This window comes from Perognathus longimembris, chromosome 1, assembly GCF_023159225.1.
Source record: "Perognathus longimembris pacificus isolate PPM17 chromosome 1, ASM2315922v1, whole genome shotgun sequence".
Taxonomy (NCBI): domain Eukaryota; kingdom Metazoa; phylum Chordata; class Mammalia; order Rodentia; family Heteromyidae; genus Perognathus; species Perognathus longimembris.
In genome coordinates this window covers 132343898-132363325 of record NC_063161.1, presented here as the reverse complement: position 1 = coordinate 132363325, position 19428 = coordinate 132343898, and the positions used below count along the sequence as shown (strand labels likewise).

Here is a 19428-nt window from a genome sequence, read left to right as displayed (position 1 = left end):
GAAGGATATGACAGAGGCCAAGGGTCAGAGCCTCAATCCAGGTAGGAGTGTCACCAGCAAATGGCTTCACATCTTTGAGCCCCTGGACAATACACTGTGACCTCTTGGATGGAAGTGAGAGGTCCTGGGAAGTCTGGGAGGCTGTGCAAGTACAGGCAGTTATTCCAGTTCTTGTGCTTACCAGGAAAGTGTGTGATATGGGGCTTTACTTCACTTTAAGCTAGGTAAAGAACTCGGCGCCCCCACAGAAAATCCCATTGGCCTCCACCTAGAGTTGGTCTTGAAGCAGCTAGCTTTGCTCTATAAAACCCGCACAGCACTTAACAGCAAGAAGAGTCATCGAGGTCAAGACCCTGGCTTTTAAGTAAGGAGACTGAGGGCCAATGTGGTAGGAAAGATCTCCTGAGGTCCTGAGGCAAGTTACTGCCAGAGCCCATGGGTGGCCTTCCCTTCCCAAGCAGAATAGAACCTTCTGGGCCCTGTAAGCACTGTCTCTCCTTCCCTGACTTCCCCATAAATGTTCTTGGGATTTGAGGCAGATTTATAAAATCAGATGTCAAGATTTTACAGCCCTCATCTTTGCCCTCATAGTTCAAATGCTGAAACACAATAGTGTGTGTGTGTGTGTGTGTGTGTGTGTGTGTGTGTGTGTGTGTGTGTGTGTGTGTGTAGGGGCCTACTCACCTACTCCCGCAGGTGCCCACCCTGATCCACTCCTGGCTAGCACCCTCAGCCAACAGCCTCCCTCCTCCTCCCAGCACCAGTAGGTTTTGCCACTTCTAATAATGCTTTGGCCCTTTTCTCTTTCTTTTTAAGATTACTTCACCCAAGAGGAATATCAGAAACAATGGGGTTTGGCAAAGCTAGCTTATTAGAAATGCTTTAAATAGAACCTCTTTTTTTCTTTCCTGCTAATTTTCTTTTTGGAAATCCACATGTGACTGATGGTCTCCAGGCCTGTAGAGTCAGCCTTCTACTTTCTCCAGACTCTCAGGGCAGGGCTGACAAGCAAGCTGCAGTCCCCCCTCGCTTTGAGGTCTTTAACCTCTAAGCTCACAGCCTAGACAAGTAAACAAGGAGGTAGGTGATCAGTGTGGTAGAAGACCGAAGAGAGGAAGTCTGACAGGGATATATCTTGGAAGGCTTCTTGGAGGCAAACATTTGAGCAGGGCCTCTGAGGAGAAATAAAATTGGGAGAACCTCAAGAAATTGTTTATCTTAGATGCTACTGTATAAGAATGTTTAGGTTTGGGATTGGAGGAGAAGCCTGGAGTGTCCCCTTTCCTCATCTTGGCAGTCACATGAGCCACAATTGAGTTGAAGTGGGGTCACAGAGCCTAGCACTGCCTGTAACTGTTTACCACATGTATGGGCATGTAAGCACTGTGCCCTTGGGTATAGTTCTCTGTGAGCAGTGAAATGGCCACACAGACTCCTAGGAAAAAATGGGTCTGCTGGAGGCTAGGCAAACCTCTATGCTTCCTGGTACTGGTGTTAGGAAACCACTTGAGCAGGCTTTTGCAGTGTCCTCATGTCCTCTTGTGCCAGTGACGATGATTACAAACTTCATCAGGGCATTAGTCAGCACAAGGCTCAGCTGTGACGCTATTCACTCTCTGGTCCCAAGACTTCAGACTCTGCCCCAACAGAGCAGCAGGACTCCTTTTGTGTTCTAATTTTTCAGGCCAGGAAAATAAGGGTTCATTCCTGACCAGAATTGCTCTAATCTTAATCAAAACCATCTAGAGAGTTACAAGAGTTGACTCTTAGTTTTGTGGGAGCTGTGCTTCCGAAAAGAAATCCGTTCTGATAGTAAGTAACTTTGGGACTCAATTACTTGCAGCCATGCTGGAAAAAAAAAATCTGTAATTAGTGTGGTCAAACCCCAGCCAAATAATAAAATGAAAGCTTTGTTGTGTATCAAGGCAGAAATCAATTTCATTAGGGAGCAAAGAGCTGGAGATTTAATTTTAAGAAAATTCTTCACCCTGTGGAAAGAGCCTGTCAGGAAGCTGCCAGAACGAATGTCTGGTAGGGGGAAGATTTGCCCTCCAGGAGCCCAGACTACTGAGGGGTGACAGTGACCTTTCACAATTGCATTTCTGCATCTTCCGAGTGTGGTCAAAGCCGGTGAGCTTCTGCTTCTCAATGTGCTTGGGCCCGTGCCTCTTTTGGTTTGGGTCAGGAGGGAAAGTCCTCTATAGCTGATAGCACTGGGTAGCCCTAAGCTCCTGTCCTCTGGGATGAAGAGGAAGAAGAGCCCGGTGGATTCGGGCTCAGCAGGATCCCCACTTTAATGGTGGAGTTGTGTCTACAGAGCCAGGTGGTGGCCACAGTGGGAAGACCTTCAAGGACACCACCCATATGCCCCTGCTACTGTCTTCTCGCTTTTGAGGAGCCAGGCTAGGGCAGAAGGGACAGAGAGGCCTGGGAACCAGAGCTGGAGCTGTCAGTGGGCTCCTGTAAGTTGTATCTCCACTCAGCACCCAGAAGAGCTTTCCCTTAGCAGAGTTGAGCTGACTGACCTCAGAAGGTACGTCTTGGTGGGAAGTGAGCACCCCAGGGCTAAGGAGAAGCAACAAAAGCACGGAGTGCCCACAGTAAACATGAACATTATGGATGCATCTCCCCCTCAGATAGAACTGGAGCGTGAATCTGAACTCCTTAGAGAACGTATAAAAGTGTTCCAGGGTTCCAAAGAGGCCCAGGGAGTGTCAAATGTGCCAACTTGGTGTCCTTGAGCCCCTCTAGGCATGTCGGAAGAAACTGGCTTAGAGACCTGCCTTCCTTCACCAGCCCTGGGCTCTGGGTGCCTGTAATGAAGGCAAAGCTTTGATTCAATGTCTGACTCATCATCCCATCCTCATCATCTGTGGGCATCTCCTGTGCACTGGGCTTCTAAGATTGGGGTGGTAAATACTGTGTTTCACAGAGGAAGAAACAGAAGCCCAGTTTCCAAAAAGGCTTTGGAGGATTTTTCTCCCTGGGAACCACTGTGGCATATTTGCTTTGTGAAACAGCCCCTGGTGTTAGGGTGGCAGCGCTCAGCAGTCCGCCTTTGAGATTCCAGGAGGAGAATATCCACCTCCTCATTGGATGGGGGGCTGCCAAGCAGGTAGTTCAGTTGAAACTTGCAGTCCTAAAAAGGCCCTCCAAATATAACCCCAGCTCCTTAGGAGGTGCCAGCCCAGGCAAGAAATTAGCATGGCCACATCTCAACAGTAATCTAGGTGTGGGGAGGAGCATCTATGATCCCAGCCACAGGGACGGCATCAGCAGGAAGATCATGGTCCCAGGCTAGCCCCCGGATTGCCCTCTGAAAAAGAAAGTACAAAAGGGCTGAGGCGTCATAGTTGAATGCCTGCCTAGTAAGTACATGGCCCTAAGTTCAAACCCCAGTACCAAAAAGTAGATGAATGAATTAATTAATAAACAAAAGGACCCTCTTCATATTCCCTCTTTCCTTGTAAGCAAAGCTTTCCATGGGTTGGATGCTTTGGATAGTAAGACCCTGTTCCGCAGCGGGTAAATGCCCTGGTTGATGAGCAACCCCCACCCCCATATGACAGTGGCCAGAGCCATGCCTGATAGTGGCCAGTGTTCCCAGGGACACTCGTCCCTCACAAGATGCTTCTGATCTTGAGAAAGTTCACACGTGGAACATGGTTGTTGCTTTTGCTCCTCCCTCACTTTGTCTAGCTGCAGCCTCCCCTCTTCCACCACAGCTACTGGCATAAGATGGTGTGTGTGTTTGTGTGTGCATGCGTGCATGCGTATGTGTGTGTGAAGGGGAGCAAGCCTCTGCTCCCTTTGCCTTTCAGCATCATCTGTCTGTTAAATGAGGGCAGGAAGCTAAACTGTCTCAGAGCCTCTGTTTGGGGACCTTTTCTTCCTCAGCAGTGTACACCGTTGGCACTTAATAGATGCCAAAGATGGTACAAGATCATATCTTTTATCAGAGAACCCCTACCTCCTCCTTGTTCAACCTATTTTTTCATGTTGGCCCTGGTCAGTGTGCAGCACTGCCCTTTCAGTCTTGGGCAGTCTTATTTGACGTTAGAAATCAATCTCAGAACAGTGCATCCATACCCTGTTTGTGTCACCCACCCTGCCTAGTGTCACCCAGGAACAGAGCCAGAGCCAACATCCAAGCCCCCCACTCCAGTCAGCCAGCATGTTTCAGCCAACGGGATGTGTGGCCACTGTAACTTCTGGCTGCCAGCATGTCCGTGAACAACAGACCCAACAGACGGGGAGACACACTGGTGCTGGGCAAGCCTGGACAGCCGGAGCCAGCAGACAGACCAGATGGGCAGCAGCTTCTGCTCAGTGAGAGCATACAGGCCCAAGTTGGGCCCCTAGGCCCTGAGCCCTGCCTGCGTCTGCATCAGTGCTTTCAGAAGGGCCCTGCTGGCTCTTGATTCAAAAAATGAGGATGGGCCTCCTGGGCCTCAGTCTGCTGCAGCCTCTGGGCTCCTACCATGCTTACCAGGGGCTGCTAGGAAGGAAGGTTTCCCAACCAGCCACTGGGATCCTACAGTGACCTGCATGTGTCAGTGGCAAGACTTGCTCAGCCATGATCCCCTGTTCAGACTGTAGGCAGCAGCGAGTGGGAACAGGTGCAGGCAGGCACAGCTTAGAGGAGTGAGTAGCACAGGCCTCAGACCTGTGTCCACCACTGTGCCCAAGCCTCATGGATCCAGGCAGTGATTCCTTGCCCAGCAGTGCTCTCTATTTCATTCCACAGGCCAGCCTGGATAGACTTCGGGTTCATACCCCAGCCCCCCTTTGCTTATAAAAGGCATCCTTCCCTGAAAGGTCCCCTCCCCAGTGCCTCAGGTTTCCTTCAGATGCAGTATTTTCCCCCTAGCCTGCAGGTGGAGGTGGGACTAGTTTGTTTGGCAGGTTCCATGTTGGTGGGGCCCATCACCTCATCCTTCCCAAGCATTTAGGCTGAGGCTCACAGTGGCTCACAGCGTCTGGGAGGGTGAACTCTGGTGAACTTTAACCTCAACACTACTGACATTCTAGGCTGGATATTTTTTTCGTGTGTGTGTGTGTGTGTGTTCGTTCTGTGTAGTAGCATCTCCACATGTGCTCATGTGCTTGTTCTCTCTCTCCCTTCCCTAGAAAATTACCCATAATGGGTTCATTTTCACCTATCTACCTCTTTGTGTGCAGAGAGGAGCCTTTTTCTTCTCCATGTTCCTAGGGAGGAGCACCGGCCTGCTCTTCTGCGTAGAGGTGGCTTTGTGATTTACTGAGGGGCCTTTTCACTCTGGGTCACCAACTTAGAGCTTGAGAAATGCCTACATATCAGGAAGGCTAATTTGTGCTGCTGATGCTTTTATTGAAAGTCTGGTTGTTTGGTTGTAAATCAGGTTTGGGGGCTCAACAGTGCTTATATTTAGACATTGTTCACAATAACTTGTGTGTTTGGCTTGTCTCTGCAAAATCTGTTTGGAAGTGGTGGGTGAGACACAAGTACCAATCAACGTGGCCTTATAAGCTGCTTCCCCCACACACACTTTGGCCACACACACTTTGGACTCCTAGCACGTCTCAGCCAGAAGGGGCCTTTGGGGACAGTGGTCTTCGGGCCGTTGGGAAGTCTGCATTCAGTGACAGCTCTCCTTGCTTCCTTGTGAAGCCACAGGTTCATCCAGCTGTGGACTAAGGGAGCACCTGGGGTCTTCCCAGGCAGACCATACTGTACAGCCCTTGTGTGTCTTGGTTGCTGGAGGCAGGAGGGGTGAGAGAGTTCTAGGCCAGCTTAGGCTACATAGTGAGTTCCAGGCCACCCTGGGATTCACAGTAAAGCCCTGTCTTGTCTCTTGTGACTGCCTGAGAGTTTGAGATTCTATGTTTCTCCTAGGATTGTATGGCCCTCTTTCCTGAGTGCTATTGTAAGAGCCACCCAGTATCTTTTCAGAGGGGCCTTGATCTCCATCCCTTTGTGTACAGTGCAGTGAAGGTGGAGGACACAGATGGAAGATGACCAGCCAGCTCAGTTTCTGCGTGGATTCTGTGGACCTTGTTCAGCCACCAGAAGTACAGGAGTAGCTACCTGTTTTGTGGACACATGGGTGTATACCGTCATCCATGTCTTTGGGACTGATCTTCCTGCCCAAGCAGATTAGCTTTAGAAGTAGGCCTAATTCCCTACTGACTCAGCATAAATTCCCTGCATACCTCACCTCCGCTGGTAGAAAGGGGACAGAAGGCCCCTTGGGCTGGCTGGTGCTGAACACAGAGCCTGTGACCCCTGAGCTCTGCTGGGAAGGGCCGACCTCCCTCCCCTGAGAAACATCAGGCAAATTGTTAAGTGCATTGTAAATGCAGACTCATTCTTTTACCCAACCCTTTGACCCACTTGCCCCAGAATCTGCTTAAAGAAAGATTGAGATGTTTAAGATGAACCAAAAAAAAAAAAAGAAAGAAAAGAAAAGGAGCCCTAGCATGGACGGGCCAAGGCCCAGCTTGCTCCTCCCACTTCAGGAGTCTGTGTTTAGGGAGGAAACTGGCCTCATATTTGAGGCTTGAGTGTATAGATCTGTGCAAAGAAAACTGGTCAGCTCAGTGGCCCCAGGTATAAGTTTGTCCGTTCGTCCTTCCTTCCTTCCTTCCTTCCTTCCTTCCTTCCTTCCTTCCTTCCTTCCTTCCTCCCTCCCTCCCTCCCTCCCTTCCTTCCTTCCTCCCTCTCTCCCTCCCTCTCCCTCCCTCCCTCCCTCCTTCCTTCCTTCCTTCCTTCTCCCAGGGCTTGAACTTGAGGCCTGAGCACTGTCCCTGGCTTCTTTTTTGCTCAAGGCTAGCACTCTGCCACTTGAATCACAGCACCACTTCCAGCTTTTTCTGTTTGTGTGGTGCTGAAGAGTCGAACCCTTTATGCATGCTGGGCAAGCACTCTACCGCCAAGCCACATTCCCAACCCCTAAATTCTTAATTCCAAGAAAACAGGTGTCTGTCCCACTTTCCCTGTGGCTGTCCTAGAGCAAGATTTTCATGCTTTGGGAAGCAGGTACTTTTGTGCCCACCTCAAGGGATTGCCACTCCAGAAGCTGCTCCTGCCTCAGCTTCCCGGTGGGCTCACTCCGCAACCCTCACTGGCTATCTTAGACCTGTACACCTGGAGCCAGCCTGTGGGGCCGCTAACTAGGAAGATGAGGCTGCAGCAATAGCTACAGCCACTGGAGGCCAGGCTACAAGTGCATACAGTGAGTCCAACAGACAGGTTTAAATCTAAGAGACAAGGCATATGACCTTCCTGAGTCGCAGTTTCCCTCTCTGTAATGATGATCGTCATACCTGCTTGTCATCATTGTTGTGCAGCTCCCGTGACCCAATGTAGCAGTACCTCTGCCAGGTGCCTGGCAAAGGCTTCAGCAGCGTTTGATGCCCCCAATTCTGAATGGCAGGAAGGAGCTACAGAGGGTTTGAGCTGAGGAACAAGAAAGTTTCCAACCACCTTTCAGGCTAAGGTGAAGGGGAAATATCCCTGGGGAGTGTATTCTTCTGACTGGGTCTCACATGCTAGTCCCCAAGGGCAATTTCCTCCCCTCTTCTGCATCAATATTATATGCAAGTGTTTTTAAGTCATTTCATCATGAAAAGAAGCGATTTAACATAACTATTACCCAGGATTCTTCATGAAATATGCATCAAGCAATTAGGTCTAAAAGCAAGAGGTGAGGCCTCGCACCCTGCTCTGCAGGGCCGGCAGCTGTGGGCTGAGTGATGTTTTATTAAAGCTCATGATTAGAAGGCGAGGTGGGGCCTGTTATTAGGCCAGCGCACCAGGCATGCTTGCTAATCCTGGAGCTGGTGACAAGGGGGTGCTTTTTTGTGATGGTAATGAGCGATCTGAGCGCCATGACAGTCCTCACACCGCCTCCACCGACCTTGCAAGACTCATTAGACAGGTCACCCACCAGAGACACCCCTAATGGTGGCTTTGCTCTCTCAAGATGTCCTATCAAAGGAGACAAGGCTGACACAAATGCTCGCCCCAGCTCCCCAGGGACCCAGGTCTTCCCAGAACCCCGGTGGCACCCATACTGCAACAGTGCATGCTGTCTTGCAGAGGGAGGACCCAGCCCCCTCGCTGCCTGCCTCTCCAGTCTGTGTCCTCCGGAGTACCAACAGGAGTGCCTTGAAAGAATATGGTAAACTCCACTACCGCCACCACTACCAAAAGCAAAAAAATTACTCTGTTCAGAGTAGCCGTGGCATCCTGTATACACTCCTTGTCTGATGCGGTCTTCAGTTCTCCAGAGATTTTTTCCCCTCCAGTCGTGGGACTTGAACTCAGGGCCTGAGTACTGTCCCTGAGCTTCTTTTGCTCAAGGCTAGCACTCTACCACTTGAACCACAGCACCAGTTCAGGCTTTTTCTGTTTATGAGGAATTGAACCCAGGCCTTCATGCATGCTCAGCAAGCACTCTACCACTAGGCCACACTCCCAGCCTCCAGAGATTTTTATGGTTTCCATCCTTATGCTGGTGTCTGGGACAGAGGCTCACACTCTAGAAACTGCTGGTATCTTCTTTGATGCAATGTTAGAAATTATTAAGGCCTTCATTGGCAGCCACTTTGGAGTGGTTTTGTTTTTTGCGGGGGGGTTGTTTTGTTTTGTTTTTGAGCCAAGGTCTCCAAAATCTTTCTGCTTCGGCCTTTTGAGAGCTGGGATTACAGGTACACACCATCACTCCCAGCTGCTGGCACTAGCTTTACATCTATTTGGTGGCCTCTCACTTGTGGGGGTGGGGGGTGGGGAGAACACCTTGTGACCAATCAGGATATGTTGTATGTGATATCACCTGACCTTTGCCTTAGTCGAGGATTGGCCAGCCTTCTCAGGACCCAAGAATTCCTTGGGATGGAATTACCATCCTACCTTTGTGGCCGGGGACTTCCCTGGCCGGGCCATGCTGTTGCCAATTCCAGGGACAACCTGTGTGCCATTGGTGACCTTTCACTGCCGGCCCTTCTGCTGTCTCTGCCCTGCCAGTAGTCTGGTGAAGTGGCAGTGGCCCAGGGACTCAGCGTGGAGGAGACATCTGTTCAGAGTCTGAGGCCTCTCCCTGCCACCCTGCCTAGCCTGGTGCGGAACACTGATGATCAGACAGGAACCTCTCTGGATCTGAGGGCTGCAGAGTTGAGGAACACAGGCTCTGAGAAAGGTCCCCATGAAGGGGATCTGGCACCATCAAGCCAATTGCTGTGTGACTGTGGCCCACTCACTTCCCTTTCTGAACCTCAGTACACAGGACCTGGCTAATAGGAAGAGGCCATTAGCCCCAAAGGGTAATGCAGACAGATTCCCCCATGAGGACCGGGCTGTGAACCTTGCAGACTGGCAGCAGATGGCATGTGCACACAGGGTTCCAGACAACTCAGACTAAAAGCACACTCAAAGGCCATCGTGGCTCTGGTGAGGCAGGGACAAATCCCACCCGCATGAGGGTGGCACGGGGGACCACACATCTGTCACATTGGTCCAGTTGTCTCCTAGCTTGTTAGGCCTAGACTGGTCCCAGCTCTGCCTTGATTTCTGAGCTTCATGATCAGCTTGGCCCCTGTGCACAGCCTGCTCATGGTGGTAAGTTAGTAGAGAAATAATAACAGCATGGAAGAAGGAGGGAACAGCAGGCCTGGAGACGCAATAGGGAATTAAGGGAGCATCCCGTTTCACTGTCTGTAAACAGAGACAACAGGACAGTTTCTACCACTTGGTAGCCATTCCAAGCCCCAGCCTGGAAATGGACCGTTGACGTCCACCTGTGGCTCTATCAGAGCTGTTGTCACCATCACTACCCATCACTTCTAAAAGAAAACAGTGTGAGCAGGCCCTGGTGGCTCACACCTGTAGTCCTAGCTAGCCTGGGTAGGAATATTCCATGAGACTCTTCTCCCCAATTTATCAGAAAAAGTCAAAAGTGGAGCTGTAGCCCAAGGAGTAGGGAAAACATTAGCCTTGAATGAAAAGTCTGAGGGATAGCACCCAGGCCTTGAGTTAAAGCCCAAGTACCCACAAAATAGGGAGGGAGGGAAACACAGAAGGATAGGCATGGTGGTTCGTGCAGGAGACAGAGATTGGAGGGTCACTATCTTCAAGCAAAAAGATCTATTTGAGATACCAAAGCAAAAAGGCTGGGGTATGTCTTAAGTGTAGTAAGCTCAAGGCTCTCAGTTCAGTCCTTAGCGTCACCACAGGAAAAGGAAGAAACCAGTGTGAAAACATGAAGCCAACCATTTAACCCCCAGCTACTTCCTGCAACCCCCTCAGTGATGAGCTGCACTAGGTACTCAGCTGCTGGGGCCTTTTGTCTTACAGCTTCTCTGCTTTGCTCCCCAAGACCTGGACTATGGGGTGGATCAAAAATCTGATGGCTTGGCTCCTCAAAAAGTCACCCTGTGCCAGGCCCTGGTGGCAATTCTAGCTGCTCAGGAGGCTGAGATCTGAGGATTGCCAGCCTGGGTGGGAAACTCCATGAGACTCTTTCCCACCATTCAACCACCAGAAAGCCAGAAGTGGAGCTATCGCTCAAGTTCTAGAACACTCACTAGCCTTGAGGAAAAAATAAAAGCTCCAGGACGGTGTCTGTGCTGAGTTAAAGCCCTAGAAGCAACATGCGTGTGCGCACACACACACACACACTCACACACACACACGTCACTCCACAGAGGAGAAATGAGGTACCAGTTGTGCCCTGGCTACTGGCCCCCATTCCCATCTCCAGGCACCTGAGTGGGCTCTCCCACCCTTACCAGCCTTCTCCAACATGCTTGGCTTTTACACGAGCTTGCTGCCTGCTCCTCGAACGCTTGTGAGGCGTTCTCCAGTGGAGTGACCCTTTGCGGAGAGAAACTTGCCACGGGCTCTGTAATTGGAACATCACCAGCCTTAAAAAATCTTGACTTAAATTTCAGTTCTTCACAGGAATTATTCTCTTGAAAATGTAATTGCTCTCTGAATGATTTCCTTTAAGCCAGGGGTGACGTCTCTGAATGTGTTATATGAGCAGACGCATTGCTCAGGTCTGCACTTCATTAAGCGATTGTGCTGCCCATCTGAAAATGGCATTCAGGGAGGGGGTGCTGGGGACCCCCATCCTGACTGGAGAAGACTGTTGATAGTCTCAGTGCGAGCCAGAAGCAAGAAAGGAGGTGGTGGGACTAAGAAAGACCGCAAACCTGACTCCACACAGGCCTCTCCAGCTGGTCACTGATGGCCAGGGCCCTTCATCAGTGGGTGCTCAGGTGGTCAGATGGCGGCAGGTCAGTCCTGAGCCCAGCATTCTGCTAAGTGACGCACACTGGGTAAATTGGAGGGTGCGTGGGAAGTGTGGGGACCAAGTCACCATGGGGTCACAAAAGGCTAGGCTGAGGAGGCATGTGTGCGGCAGCGTGGCCTCTCTTGCTCTTCCTTCAGCAGACCCGGGCCGCTTCTCCTGGACAGGTGTGAAGCCCAGTGCAGGGGGCACAGAGGCCCGGCCCTGCTCCTCCATGGCACTCTCAGGGGAACAGGGAGGGCAGCCAGATGATCTCAGGTAGGGCACATGGAAGAGAGTATCCCTAGGGCCGTGACGGGAAGAAAAGAGCCTCTGCCTGTGCAAACCTGGAAGACTGCCTGGTGGAAGACGCGGGTGGGGCTTCAGAGGAGGCACAGGGGAGGGCCTGCAGACAAGCGTGCGTTTTGCCCACATTCTACTGACTATAAGTAGTCAGATGTCTAACTATGCTCAGGGAAGGCTGGGGAATGTAATTCCTGCCTGGGTGCCGCCCTCCCCACCCCCAGTGACAGTCCCCTGCTGTGGAGGGCGCATCTGCTTGCTCACACCCCTGGTGCACTATTTGCTCATCTGGCAACCAGGTGACCACCCCTGTCCTGCCCACTTGTCATGGCACTGAGACATGGACATCCTTGGTACCTGCCAGGCAAGGCTCTTTAAGAGGTATCTGCATCCAACAGCAGGAGGGGAGGGAACCACCCCCCCCCACACACACACACAAGCCTTCTCCCCAGGCTCTCACGTGGAAGTCTCTCCTGTGGTTGCTGCTGGTCCCTTGGCAACTGCTGGCGCTGGGGTGGCTCCTGGGTGAAGGGGCGCAGCTCACAGCAGGCAGCCTCACTGCCAGAGTTTCTGTCCCAGGGGCGGAGGAGCAAAGCTGCTGCTGTCCCATCCACTCCTGCGCTGTGCACATCTCTGACCGCTGCGTTCTGTTCACAGGAGCAACCAGGGCTTTATGCACATGAAACTGGCCAAAACCAAAGAGAAATACGTGCTGGGTCAGAACAGCCCTCCATTCGACAGCGTCCCGGAAGTCATCCACTACTACACCACCAGAAAGCTCCCCATCAAAGGAGCCGAGCACCTGTCCCTCCTCTACCCAGTGGCTGTGAGGACCCTATGAGCGCCCTGCTCCGTGACAGGGCTGAGACTTGGAGGAGCTGGCCCGGCGCCCACCAGCACAGCTGTGTCGCCGGCTGTGTCCAGTTTGTGTTGTGTGTATGGTACTAGCACACCACTGCATGTCTTAGAATGCTGTTGCCACTTCCCCTGGCGGGAAGGGTCCTGGATGAAGAGGGACTGCCAGCCACCTGCCCGCCGCCCCAGCCCCCATCCCACCCCCTCCTTGAGTTTCTGTGAATTAAAATATTTGCAATCCAAAGAGATGCCTTCCAGGATGAACAAAGGCAGAGCAGCTCCAGTGATGGGCGGAGCGGATATCCCTGGGCTGCATCTCTTTGTTCTCTCTAGCTGTCACAAACTCACACCTGTGTAGGGCAAACTTTTCCCACTGGTGCTGGGGGCTCTCTGGTGTGTGTGTGTGTGTGTGTGTGTGTGTGTGTGTGTTTCTGGGTGCACAGTGGGCACATAGGTGAGAGAACATAGTCACAGACACAGAGGATAAGTCCCCGTCTACTTTTAGTCACTCAGTGTAATCATTAGATCCTCAAGGAATCATTGTGCAGTCAGAAAAAGGATGCAATTATTTATGAATAGGGTGTGTAAATAAAATAGTCATTTAATATATATTCTCATCCCTTGTTTTCTATACCACACAGGGTCTGGGCAGGGGCAGTGCTGCATACCAGTCTCATACCAGTCTCATTCTTAGCTCAGTGTCCTCCACCTGGCTGGCACCACAGGGTGCGGGGGGGGGGGGGGGGGGCGGGCGCAGCTCCAGTCAGGCCTCCGCAGCTTCTGAGTGGCCACTACAGGACCTGGGCCAGGGCCTGCGGAGCACAGCATGGCCGGAGGAGAAGGCCTCCAGGAAGGGCCAGCCAGATGCACGGTCAGGAAGGAGAGTCAAGAGCCTTGAGTTGAGTTAGCACCACGATTCTCCCTCCTGCCCTTGGCAGCCAGCAGCAAGTCCAGGCGAGCCCGTCAGGTGCACTGAAGCCAGCAGACAGGTTTACTAAGGCGAGGGGAAGAGGCTCAGAAGAAAGAAGTAACTTGCCCAAGGCTCCCCAGTGCATAGAAAGTAGGGCAGACTCCATGAACAGTGCTCTGCACTGGTTTGCATGGCCTCGCTGTCCCCTGCTGCAGGAGGTCATGGACTGTGTTGGTCATCCACCCTGCTTCTGTATTCACAGCTCACCTCCATCATGTTCCCCCCCCCCCCCGCCTTCAGGCAGGTGCTTCCCACACAGACCAGTCCCATTGGTTTTCAGAGGGGTGGGGGGAGTAAAACTTGGATGTCTCGTTTGGATGAAGGGGGAAAAAAAGTAAATTGTCTAGTCAGGTACCGGTGGCTCACGCCTGTAATCCTAGTTACTCAAGAGGCTGAGATCTGAGGATCCAGGTTCGAAGCCAGCCTGGGCATGAAAACCCATGAACCTCTTATCTCCAATTAGCCACCAATAAGCAAAAGTGGAGCTGTGGCTCAAAGTGGTAGAGCACTAGCCTTGAGCAAGAGAACTCAGGGACAGAGTTCAGGCTCTGAGTTCAAGCCCTCCACTCCCCCCTCCGGAAAAAAGTTATCCGACCCCTTGCCTTAGCCACCGCCCCACAGCATGAAGGCATGGCTGCCCCCCCCCCCCCATGAATCACAGGACTGCCAGTCAGACTCAGCAAGGGCTCCAGCCCGCTGCACAGAGGGGAGGCAGGGGCCTGGGGGAGAACTTGCTAAGGCCTTCTGTCCAGTGGGGACACAGCAGGACTAAAAGCCACCTTTGGGCAAACCTAGTTCCTTGATGTCCCTTCTTCAACCCTCAGCCTGCCTCTTAAGTCACCCTGACTGGGGTCCCAGTGTGTCAGTTCAGGGGCCCCAGCCCCTCAAGATTGCCATGATGGCTGGAGCCTTGGTCTAGTCTCCCAAGAAACCAAGCCGGGCCCTTTTCCTAGTCTGCGTTTTCCAGGACAAGCCTGCAGGGCAAAGAGAAGGCCTGGAGGGCCCTGGGCTGCCCTGGTGGGGGGCGATGAAATGGGTGGGGAGCTGGCAGGAGTCCGCATAGGTGCCACCAGCACCTTGGGCCTGGCTATAGGGAGCAGGAGGCTTCGCCTGGGCGAGTTCAGATCCGCATTCTCCACATTTCCTGAGCTTGCTGAGCCACACAGCCATCCCCACCCACCCCAGAGCCCCCCCCCCCTTGAGCTCCCCAGTGAAACCCAGCCTGAGGGCCCCAATGCCCCACCTCAGCCTTGCTTCATGCAATTGCCAGCACTCTCTTCTTGCCTCAATTTCCTAAACTTCCCCACTTGCCTGAGGGACTGGAGCTGGCTGAGGAGCCAGGCTACAGGATGGGAGATGCTAAAAGAATTTTTTTTCCCTTTAATTTTATGAACCTCTCCCCCTCTTCCTCTAATTGTGACCGTTTCCTCTGTCAGCGTGGCATTCATGTTTTCTTGGACATCTAACAATTGAAACAGCTTTTCCCTTTCAGAAACACTCACATTCAGGTTACTGGCTGGCGTTAGTTTGGTTTTTGTTTTGGCTTTTTTTTTTTTTTTTCATCTGCTGCCAATTAATGGAAAGGAGAGGGGGGGAAATGAGCTGGAAGAGGGGGAGGGGCTCCCTGCTGCACAATACCTTGCCCTGGGCATTTTGTTTGCGAACACAACCTCCAGCCTCCAAGCCTGAGCGCTCAGAGCCACGGGGCCGGTTCTCTTTCTTTCCCTTCTTTGCTGGCTTCATTATTGACCACAATGGCCCGGCCACTTCAGCAGCTCTGTCCTTGGCCCTACAGAGTCAAGGGCCCTTTTGGCAGCCCAGCAGACCCAAGATGGTGGCCACGGGAAGAAAGGAGGCTTTGTGGGGAGGCAGCCCACCTGCCCTCCAAGGCCCTTCAATCAGCCTTGCAGGGAAGGGGCGGAGGCCCTGAGCCTTCAGGGAGGCCAGGCCGCTCACTGAAGGGTAGCAGCTCTGGGCTGCTGGCTTTTGGGGGTGAGAGTAACAGCTGGAGGGAACCTGACCATTTCCCACAGGGACTGTGCTTGTGCCGCTTTGTCATGCGCCTCCAGCAGCTGAGACAGGGAAGGCCTGCTGAGGCAGGCAGCCAGGCCTGCTGCGTGTTCACAAGTCCTGGGGACAGTACATGTGCCCTTCAGACAGGCCAGGCTGGCTTTAGAGTTGACCCAGCGATGTTCCTGAAGGGTCCTACGAATCAGGCAGCCGTCCAGCAAACTGTCCTATCTGCCTCTTCACACTTCAAGAAGCAACTGCTCATCAGCAGAGACCAAACCTGGAAGGCGCCCCAGGACACACTTGGCCTTCAGCTTCTCTGTCTCTCTCTCTCCCCAGGCTAATTTGTATCACTGCCTCCTTCCAGCCATGTCCGGCTGAAATGTGCCCTTGTCAAGTTGCAGTTCTGTGTGCTACACTGTACAGTGATGTATATTTAATGTGAAGTTTTTAATATACAACCATCTCATTTCAATGGGCTTCCATGAGCTCACATGCTTGCTTGCTTTCGAATGTGCTTTGTGCCCCGGAATCCTGTGGCATGACCTTGCTCTTGCCAAGACTGAGCGTCAGCAATCATCACGTTGGCTCTTCCAGGAAAGGAGGAGCCCTCCTGCTCTCTGGTGACTCGGAAGACAGGTCCCTAATGAGCTTGTTAGATGGAAACAAGTTAATTGGTGAGCAGACATTCATTGAGTGTCTCCTGCTCCCTGGGTCTGGTGGATACCAAAGTGAATGGACTCTGCCTGTGGCCTTAATAGGTTTCCAATGTGGAAAACCAATCGGGAGGTTTTATACAATGTGGTAGAGACCACCCCACACTGGGAGAGGCCAGATGAATCTGTCTGCAGAAGCCAGAACATGTTGGGCCTCAGAGGATGAGCAGGGGTTCACCAGGGAGCCTGGAGGGATGGCTGCTCCAGGCAGAGATGACAGGAAAGAGTTTGGGCTGTCGGGGAGATGGATGGACCGGGTCAGGCATGCCACAGCCTGCCTTGAAAGGCCCTGGGTCTCTTAGGGCTTTGATTAGAGCAAGACAAGGGGAGAGTATCCCCCCTTCTCTAGCTGAAATTCTTGGTCCCTCCCAGAGATTTTGTGTGTGTGTGTGTGTGTGTGTGTGTGTGTGTGTGTGTGTGCACGTGCTGGTACTAGGGCTTGAACTTAGGGCCTTGCATTCTTGCTCAGGCTGGCACTCTACCACTTGCACCATGCCTCCAGTTTTTGCGGGTTCATTGGAGAGTCTCTCAGGTTTGTCTGCCCAAGCTGACTTCAAACCTCGGTCCTCTCAGATCTCAGCCTCCTGAATAGCTAGGATTACAGGCGTAAGCCACAGGCACCCAGCTAGCCTTTTCTTTTTCTCTTCCCTCCCCAGTACTAGGGATCAAACTCAGGCTTTTACCCATGCTAGGCAAGTGCTCTGCCGCTGAGACATACCCTTAACCCCTGGTTTTCTGAGCAGGGTCTTACGATGTAGCCTAAGCAGGCCTCTACTCCTAGAGGAGACAGGGCCGCCAGGGGAGAAGGGTAGAGCATGACCTGGCGCATGGTCTCCAGCTGTTTGCCCTGACGAGCCCTGACCTGGACTAGGACCACCAGGACTTAGGACTCGGATTTGCTTCTTTCCTTCAACCCAGAACCTCACCTCCTGACTCCCAGGCCCCTCAGGCATCCAGGGAAAAGTGCAAAGCCCTGAGGTCAGCCAGGACCCAAGGCCAGTCAGCGCACTCTGGCCAGGAACCCCTACCAGAGGAGGAGGAAAGATCACCTCAGGACTGCTTTGTGTCTGGGAAGCTGCTGGGTTGTTTTGTTTTTCTTAATCTAAATTCAATTACTAAGAAGCATGGAACACAGACTGGGTCAGGCTGGTGAGCGGGCATGGAAAGCCTGGCACAGGAATCTCCTAACTTGAGTCTTCAGGTCGTGCTGGAAGCCAGTGCCTTCAGCACTGCAGGGATTGAGAGTGAGCCTGAGAGCGCACCATCCCGCAAATCTATGTCCCTGTGTTTGAAAGTAGCCAGCTTTGAGGGCCACTAGTCAGTCCAGCTCTACATGGGAATGGGGTTGAGGGGATGCTCTCTGTTTATGAGCCTGTTTTCATTTGGTTCTTAGGATTTTGTGGTGGTGGTTGGTTGGTTGTTTTCTCCCTAGCTCTCTGATGAGAGGGGACATCACAGGTCGGCAGTGACCTCAGTCCCTCTGGCCTTGGAGGACAGCTTCTAAAGGCGCCTAGGTCTGACAGGCAGGAAGTCATCGGTATGGTTGTGGTGCCCTCGTGTGGTTTACATGAGTATTGTATCAAGAAACTGCCTCCAGGTCACACGGAGTGGTGTGGGGCAGTGGATGATGGGTGCTCTGGTGGGAGGAGAGAGAAAAGAAGTAGCATGGAGGGTCTCCACGATAACTCTAGAATATCCCAGGCATGAGAAGCAGCACCAGCAAGAGCTGGAAGACACCCTGTGATTCTCGTCCTCTCTCCCCAGGAGTTCATGCTGCTCAGCAGGAAGGACAGACCCCTATACCACAGTGTGAAGAAGAGCAGTATCCCTCAAAAGTTCCCAATGTGCTTATTATATTCATATGCCAAACTAAATTTATATTGGGGTAAGGGAAGGTACAAAAAGAGACAAAAATTACCCTCAACTCAATGGTACAGTTGCCACACCAAAGCACCTCTTGTCTTATATATGTGTAGAATTATTTTTAAGCAAAATTGGGCTTGTCCTGTGCTTACATTTTCTCCCTTTCTTTTCCACGTAACATGGTATCATGTCTTTTTCCTTCACTTTATTACAAAATGACCTGCCTTTTCTTTTTATGCCAGTATTGGGGCTTGAACTCATAGCTTGAGTGCTGTCCCTTAGCTTTTTTGTTCTACCACTTGAACCATATCTTCACTTCCAGCTTTTTGAAAGTTAATTGGAGATAAGAGTCTCTTGGATTTGTCTGCCTGGGCTGGCTTTGAACCATAATCCTGAGATCTTAGCCTCCTGAGTAGCTATAATTACAATAGCTAGGATCTGTTTGGGCTTTGGTTTTTACCAGTATTGGGGCTTGAACTCGGCCTGGACGGTGTCCCTGAGCTTCTTTGTGCTCAAGGCACTCTACCACTTGAGCCACAGCACCAGTTCCTGCTTTTTTTTATTGGAGACCAGACTCTCATGGACTTTTCTGCTAGGCTGGCTTCAAACCTCAATCCTCAAATCTCAGCCTCCTGAGTAGGATTAGAAGCATGAACAACTGGCTGATTTTTCATGGCTGTACAATATGCTGCCTTCATATAGTTAACTTATATTCTGATTGCATATAACCAGCCCTGCAGGAAATATCTTGATTCAGAAATTTCTTCCTATTTCTTTTTTTTTTTTCCAAAAAGAAATTCATAGAGGTGTAGTCCTGAATCAAAGACTAGAGAGACACCATCCATCTGTTGTTGCAAGTCTGGACTTGCCTGACAATTTGGACTTGCCTAACTAAAACTGAGGCAGAAGCTAAGCAGTTTCCTTCCAGAAAGCAAACCTTGAGTTCAGGCAAGGCCCAAGGGCTACCTTAGGCCATGCTTGTGGAGTGAGTAATGTTCCCAGCAGAGAGATATGGTAGAAAGCCGGATTCACATGCTAAAACCAAAAGGGTTCCAGGGGACCAGAACACATGATCGTTACCCCAGCTGCCAGATCCAGAAGAAGTTGTCTTCCCTGAGAGGTGAGGGCCAGGACAGGGGGGACCCCAGAAACAGAAGAGCCCTGCCTTTGTGCATGCAGAAGACAAGAAGAAATAACAGCATTCATAATGAGTACGGCAGCACAGGCTGGTGGGGGGGGGGGCTATGATTGGAGTGCTTCCTGTGTGTGTATGTGTGCGCACGCACGCGCGCATGTATATGTGTATATGAAAATAAAATAATGGAACCCCTTAATAGTGTTTAAAAGAAAAAGAAATAAGCTAGGTGCCGCAGACTCATGCCTATAAACCTAGCTACTCAGGAGGCTTGAGATCTAAGGATTGAGGTTCAAAGCCAGGCCC

General features: G+C 51.7%; 1 protein-coding gene across 1 annotated transcript in view; it reads left to right on the top strand.

Annotated features, from left to right (window-relative positions):
• Shb (SH2 domain containing adaptor protein B) overlaps positions 1 to 13037 on the top strand; it is a 131826-nt gene extending 118789 nt beyond the window's left edge. The window contains exon 6 of the mRNA XM_048336127.1: positions 12231 to 13037. Within this exon, the coding sequence (XP_048192084.1) occupies positions 12231 to 12414 (184 nt within the window). The 3' untranslated portion in view covers positions 12415 to 13037. The remainder of the gene's footprint in view (positions 1 to 12230) is intronic.
• The last annotated feature ends 6391 nt before the right edge of the window (positions 13038 to 19428 follow it).